Source organism: Lytechinus variegatus, chromosome 1, assembly GCF_018143015.1.
Source record: "Lytechinus variegatus isolate NC3 chromosome 1, Lvar_3.0, whole genome shotgun sequence".
NCBI lineage: Eukaryota > Metazoa > Echinodermata > Echinoidea > Temnopleuroida > Toxopneustidae > Lytechinus > Lytechinus variegatus.
In genome coordinates this window covers 69,725,427-69,733,291 of record NC_054740.1, presented here as the reverse complement: position 1 = coordinate 69,733,291, position 7,865 = coordinate 69,725,427, and the positions used below count along the sequence as shown (strand labels likewise).

General features: G+C 35.7%; 1 protein-coding gene across 1 annotated transcript in view; it reads left to right on the top strand.

Annotated features, from left to right (window-relative positions):
* Nucleotides 1-2,754: 2,754 nt before the first annotated feature.
* Nucleotides 2,755-7,865, top strand: part of LOC121421311 (protein unc-45 homolog B-like) — a 53,634-nt gene continuing 48,523 nt past the window's right edge. Inside the window, exon 1 of the mRNA XM_041615993.1 lies at nt 2,755-2,887. Coding sequence (XP_041471927.1) covers nt 2,873-2,887 — 15 coding nt within the window. The 5' untranslated portion in view covers nt 2,755-2,872. The remainder of the gene's footprint in view (nt 2,888-7,865) is intronic.

Here is a 7,865-nt window from a genome sequence, read left to right as displayed (position 1 = left end):
GAGTGCAAAGACGTTTACGGGGACAAAGAGCACAAGTCACTAAGACCGTTTTATTTCCATTACTGATTTATTCTAACATGCCTAAAGAGGCATAGATTAGTCCATGAGTGATTAAGATAAAGACTGATTAGAAATATTCATTGATTGCCAATGGTTGTTGCAGGTTATATGGGAGCGTTGCAGTATATTCAATTCAATCTCGTTTTATTGTCCATAGTGCGGAAATTTGTTTTGCCCACATTATTTGTACAATAAACATTCCTTTCACATCTACGTTAGATTAACTACATAGATCACGTTTATAAACTCTCTAATTATACAGAAAGACATAAAAACAGTGCAAAAGGAAATAGAAACATTAAAATGTAGATTTTTAAACACTTGGGTAGCAAGGATTTTCCATACACGGTGGGGCGGGGGGGCTATGTATACTGACTTGAAAAGGGACCTTTTATGATTGTTTGCTTGAAAATGTTTATATTCTGACCTTAAAACTTGAAATCTCAATCATTTTTTTAAGCATGAACATGTCAGTGTAAGCAGTCTTTTAAAATGAACTTTGAAAAAAAAACTTACATATATCTGGACATTTTCCGATCGGAAAACTGGACACTAGCACGCTTTGAAATCAAGAACAAGCTGTGTTTCATAAGGCGAGCGTGAAGTGGAAGCGGAAAAACATTTATAAATTGATTCAAAAGGAACATGTTAAGCACTGTTAGTATGTAGGGAAATTACGATGTGGATATTGATGCCACCATTTGTGCGAGCGCGAAGCGCGAACTGAATTTTCGGCAATTTAGACCTTAAAAAAACCCGGTGCATTTAGCATTTTTCAGTCAAAGCATGCACCTTATTTGAAATCTTAAACAGGATGCATATCTCTAACTAAACAATCAATGTAATTGCAAGTTATTGAAAATTTTTAATAAGGGCCTACCTGACGGGAGCCATTTCCAGGATTGATTCAACTTTCTTATTTTACATCCATTTTTTAATTTTGTTTGATTTTTCTCTTATGATTCCAATCAAAAGTTTTCTGGTGTGTATTCGACTTTGAGGGAGGGGTGGAAGCAAAGCTAGTTGCTGATGACATTCATCAAACCAAAACTGACAAAAAATGTAAAATATCGAAATTTATCATATTTAAGAAATCTTTTATTTCCCCCTATTTTCTGCTCATTAATCCTATCCAATATTCAATGACATACAGACGTTCTGACCTTTGAATTACGGCCTTTTCATTGCCTCATGAACTCTAAAAAAGTGGGGTAAAATCCGGGGGGGGGGGCACACGCGTGACCATGGAATTTCTAAACACCAGCTAAACGAGTTTTTCACTGTGTGCAAAATAACCCCATAAACGTTTTTTTGGTGGGCTTTATTTACACATTTGGCCCCTAAACAAGCTGTCGCTAAATTATGACCTTGGAAAAAAAAACACACCCTAAACACATTTGGCTAGTCTTAAAAAAAGCTTTGGGGAAAAATCATAACCTAAATACGTTTGACCCCGCGACTGATCATCGACCAGTGTTTCAAAACATCGCCCTTTTTCTTGAAAATCAGTGTTTTTTATATTCTTAACGAGTCCATGCGCCGACCGCGTCCAAAACTTAAAAACACCCCTTAAAATGCGTTTTTTGGTCATGCGAGTGCACAGCAATATATTTGATTGCCCCCCGGGGGGGGAGTAAAATGCTCTGTGGGGGTAATTGTGTGTCCAACCAACATTGAGCATTTCTTTGGGGCATTTTAATTTATCTAGTGTGATGAAAATTTTGCCCATTCTAAAGTAATTACTGCTTTTTTAACCTTATACTCACTGGAAAGTACTGCCCCAAATTGGTTTGACACATAATTACCCTTGTGCTGTTTAAGTTTTACCGTCTCAAACCCCCTATAAGAAATTTTTTGGACACATGCAGTTGTCCAGGCACTGTCTCCAGATTTGCTCCCTCGCTTCGGTCTCTTTGAAATTAATATGAATTGGTAACCAAACCCTGGTGTAGAAGTTAATGTCATCATGGCACTGGGAATGATTTTTTTTGTTACACTGGGTATGCTGATGTAAATTTGACAAGCACGCAAGCAAAAAAGAAAAGTTTTGCTACAAAAATATGAAGGTTCTTTTGGTCCAGAGAAATCTGACGAGAAAAAAAATAAGGTTTTATTACCAAGCGAGCAAAAAAAAAAAAAAGCGGGGGTCATTTTGGTCCAGAGAAATATAACAACTGAACGAAGGTCAATTTAGTCCGGAGAAATTTGACAAGCAAAAAAAGGGGGTTAATTTCTTTACAAAATGTAGGTCAATTTGGTTACATTTCTCCATTTTGTCACCTATATACAAGAATTCCCTGCTTCTCAGGCCCAGAGGGCAATGCACGTGAAAATATCGAAACATCCCGCCATCAATTCAAACAAATTTTGTAATAGCATAAATTGTCATCAGCAAAGTTTACATGCACGTATTTCATTACCCCCGTAGAACTATAGCTCTTGATTCGGAGGTACGTGCTCCGGGAGTGCTCTAACCCTCTAAATGAAATAGAAAATTTATCACCTGTAATTGGTATCATCTGCCCCCCCCCTTCAGACCGGATTTATGCCACTGGGCACCTTACAACAAATACTATTTGCGGAAACAAATAATGGGGACCACCACCCCCCTCCCCCTCCAGGGACCCCGCCCCTCCAAACCAATCAACCAACCATTTATGCAGTTTTAGCGCTAGTTAGTGCTACTGGAAACGAGGTTGTCATACCGTATGCGTACATGCACATGCACTTTAGCAGAATACTCACGGAGCAGTCAAAATTGATGAGGAAAGTTAGAAATCTACTTGAATAAGGGTCCTAGTCAACTCAAATCATGTCAGATGATATGGTAAGATCAGAACTTCCTTTGTATTCAGAATATGTGTGTTTCAATAACCATTGTCAATTGAATGTGATTCCGTTTTGTTACCGAGGAATGATAAGATCGTTCTCTTGGCTACGGTGGTATATCTACGCCTGCAGTTTCCCGTGTAGCGTCTCTTGTTGATCCGGTGATATAATCTCCACCGCACTGCACTGGGTTTCCGAAATACACGCATGAAAGTGATTCATTTCATTTTATGTTCTTTGTAAACACCTTCAGATGTTAGTTTGAACGTATATGAAATTTACTGGACATGTATTGATATTTGTGATTCTTTTTTATGTTGATTGCTGTGAAGATGACAAATTCTCATATGAGGATGAACATTCTGGAAACTGCCACTGGTACTGCAGCTGCAGCTAGCACAATGACATTCTTGGCATACCATACACACATGCTGGTTGTGTGTTTGTTGGGATCGGTTGGGTCAATTGGAATATTGGGCTGGGCTATCTTGATACCCAATGTAAACAACATGTGTACATGTGATGTTTAGTGAATAATCTACTTGATGTATGTCTTTGATACCATAGACATGTGAATCAACTTTTTTTTAAATCAAACTTAAAGAGAAATTCCAGTAGTTGCAGTTAACACTGATTTCATGAGAATGTCTGTAAAACAAGGCTTAATTGCCAGTATATCATCGAGGATCTAGATCTGGTACAGTTACATTAACTGGACTTTGTGAAATCTTGAAATCTACCCTGAAAAATGTTCACACCGAAACTCCCCAACACAGATAAGCGCACGTGGGACAATGTATAATTATTGCTTAGGGCGTCGGGCCCGACGCCCTACCCGAATCCCGTGCTTATTTGCTGATTTCTCAGCAATTACACAATTTCTTCCAGAATCCTTTGGCACATGCGTTTTATTTATACAAACAGACACTTTAGTGGTCATTTCATTGGATTCTGTATGAACTCATTTTGATATCGTTACCAAAACTAGCATTTACCTTTAATGCATTTTCACTTGCATTCTTTTTTTTCACTGAGTGGGATGAGCCATATATATGTAGATGCAGTTTTCCAATGTTTTTTTGTCATTCAAAAATTTTCGTACAAAAACTTTTTTTTAACATAGCTAGCCAGAACTGTGTTTCACAGGCAATTGAAACCAAGGAATATTGTCAGATCTGAAAATTCGACAGATATTAAAAATCATGAAAAAGTCCCCTGAAACCCTATTTCCCCCTAATATTTCATTGGCTTTATTCATTATTAAAAAGCAATTAAGCCTTGGCTCTGAGTACATTCATAGTCATATATATATATGATTATGAATGAACTCAGAGTCAGAACGTGCTTGATATTTTGTAAAACAAATGCTGTGATTATATAGTGCAATGTTGTTTATTATAAATATGTTAAGGAATTAGATTATTTAAGGATTAATGTCTTGTTTGATTTTAAGATTACATGTATCTTGGTTTATGTAAAGTTCTTTGTAGGCCTATGTATCTATAAGAAAAAGATATGTGTCAGGAGGTTGCCTAATTCAGTGTTACACTTACATGGTGATATTTGCTTTTACATCACCTTTTAAAGTTCAAAAGTCTTTATCTACATTGGTCTATGAACTTGCACTCAGAAATGACATTAGGTGTAATTGTGTAAGGCATAAGTGTTATATTGTGTTAAATGTAAAAATATTTAGTAATAATTATTTAAAATTTAAATATTATATTTGTGATCAGAATAATTTATGTACCCCCATAATATAATCATATATCTGTACAGTACATAGTCAGACCTTTCTAAGTTCTAACAATTGTATAATTTTAAATTTTACTGGGTTTAAGGCAGGAAATAACTTTAAAATTATAAACCAAAACCTTAGCAATTTGTTTTTGAAAAAGAAATACATTATATTATGTGCTATTATTGCCTGAATCAAAATTACACGGTGGTATATCTAAGTCTGATTTAAGGTATTAAACAATTTAAAAGAAAGTGTGATAGTATATACTACATGATATTTCTAAGATTCCTTATATGTATTATCAGTCTGAATATCTCAGACCTGTGTCATTGACCTATAAGATCTGTAACAAAACCAAGTATCACTTTCATCCTACTAAATAGTAGAAATCACATTTTCTGTTTTTTACAAAAAAAACTGCAGTACATTAAAAATTAAGAATATTACTGAAGAAACTTTCATCCTATGAAATAGTAGAAATCGCATTTTCTGTTTTTTTACAAAAAAGCTGCAGTACATTAAAAATTAAGAATATTATTGGTGAAAATATGTGTCAATATCAAAAAATATTTGTGAAAAAATTTCGAAAATTTTTCTATTTTTTTTACAACATTCTTGACATTTAAAAAAGAAAATCATGACATGTTGCCAAACTCATTTTTCAATCATTTATCAGTGGAGAAGAATTATATGGACAAGAAATTGCAAAAAAATGTAATTTCTTATGTTTTTTTAATTTGTACAGTATGTATAATTTCTATGTTTTTTTAAACCTTTTTTTATTGTTTTTTCCGATGAACTTGGTCAGGGACTCTTTTTGTGATCATAAATACCATAAAATAAATCCATTTGAACCCACAAAAGTAGAAATAATCATGATTTTTGGTTGAAAACACAATTTACAATTTACATTGACCTTGTACATGGAATCAGGTTTTTGAGCAATTTTGGAGTCTGACATGCACCTACAAAATGTTGCGTAATTTCGAAATCGCGCACCCAGGCATTGCAAATTTGATTTCAAAAGATGCGCAAGAATTGGAAGTAATAAGCCAGCGAGCGGTGCAGTAAAAAAATTACGTGCATCGGCTTAGTGACGAAATTCGTCGAGGGGGGGGGCTCAAATTGACCCCACCCCTGTTTCATAAGGGTTTATATTGCATTAGGGGCCTGCAATAGGCCTTAATTGGACACTCAGACCTAAATGAGAAACAAAACAAGCATTTGTTTAACAAATTTTTTTTAACAAATTTTTCGGCATTACTCCTATTTGTTTAAGATCAGTATGCTCGATCTGTAATGAAAATCATAAGATCAGTATGCTCGATCTGTATGAAAATCATAAATCATAAGTCAGAAAAAATTGGAACCAGTGGGATTCGAACCTGCCATCTACTGCTTTCCGGGCAGCGACTCAACCACCAGGCTATTCTGGTTCACGGCTAAGCCACGATGAACTGGAATTCAAATACCCTCGATCCTCTTCTTTCTGACTCATTACTATTCAAATGCCGTCCGCCGTGGACAATAGATAGTAAATTAAGAGGCTTTTATAGGAGGAAATTATAATTTGTTTAACAAATTTTTCGGCATTACTCCTATTTGTTTAAGATCAGTATGCTCGATCTGTAATGAAAATCATAAGATCAGTATGCTCGATCTGTATGAAAATCATAAATCATAAGTCAGAAAAAATTGGAACCAGTGGGATTCGAACCTGCCATCTACTGCTTTCCGGGCAGCGACTCAACCACCAGGCTATTCTGGTTCACGGCTAAGCCACGATGAACTGGAATTCAAATACCCTCGATCCTCTTCTTTCTGACTCATTACTATTCAAATGCCGTCCGCCGTGGACAATAGATAGTAAATTAAGAGGCTTTTATAGGAGGAAATTATAATTTGTTTAACAAATTTTCGGCATTACTCCTATTTGTTTAAGATCAGTATGCTCGATCTGTAATGAAAATCATAAGATCAGTATGCTCGATCTGTATGAAAATCATAAATCATAAGTCAGAAAAAATTGGAACCAGTGGGATTCGAACCTGCCATCTACTGCTTTCCAGGCAGCGACTCAACCACCAGGCTATTCTGGTTCACGGCTAAGCCACGATGAACTGGAATTCAAATACCCTCGATCCTCTTCTTTCTGACTCATTACTATTCAAATGCCGGCATTTGAATAGTTGAATAGTAATGAGTCAGAAAGAAGAGGATCGAGGGTATTTGAATTCCAGTTCATCGTGGCTTAGCCGTGAACCAGAATAGCCTGGTGGTTGAGTCGCTGCCCGGAAAGCAGTAGATGGCAGGTTCGAATCCCACTGGTTCCAATTTTTTCTGACTTATGATTTATGATTTTCATACAGATCGAGCATACTGATCTTATGATTTTCATTACAGATCGAGCATACTGATCTTAAACAAATAGGAGTAATGCCGAAAATTTGTTAAACAAATTATAATTTCCTCCTATAAAAGCCTCTTAATTTACTATCTATTGTCCACGGCGGACGGCATTTGAATAGTAATGAGTCAGAAAGAAGAGGATCGAGGGTATTTGAATTCCAGTTCATCGTGGCTTAGCCGTGAACCAGAATAGCCTGGTGGTTGAGTCGCTGCCCGGAAAGCAGTAGATGGCAGGTTCGAATCCCACTGGTTCCAATTTTTTCTGACTTATGATTTATGATTTTCATACAGATCGAGCATACTGATCTTATGATTTTCATTACAGATCGAGCATACTGATCTTAAACAAATAGGAGTAATGCCGAAAAAAAAAAAAAAAAATTTGTTAAACAAATTATAATTTCCTCCTATAAAAGCCTCTTAATTTACTAAAACAAGCATTGTATACAAATTTACAATACATGTTCAGAAGAGTGTGAAATACAATACATTTTTTGCTCATTAATTATATCCTTCGATTTTGTTCCAACCAATCCCAGAGGCCCATTTGACATATAAGCTTACAGCACAAAAAAGGGACTTCAACAAGGCATATTGAAAACCTTATTTAATAGCTTGGTACAAGTGTCCATTATACCCCCAAACAGGCCAACTTGATCTATAAACTTCTCTGAGATAATAAAAAAATTCTGAAAGAGAAAAAAATTACTCAGAAGGTGAAAAAACAATAATTCCTTTCTAACTTCACCAGGCTTGTGGCACATGTGTTGTTATATGGTGGATGGCTGTTGATAATAGCTATAAATTGAGGGCAGTATTGCATAAA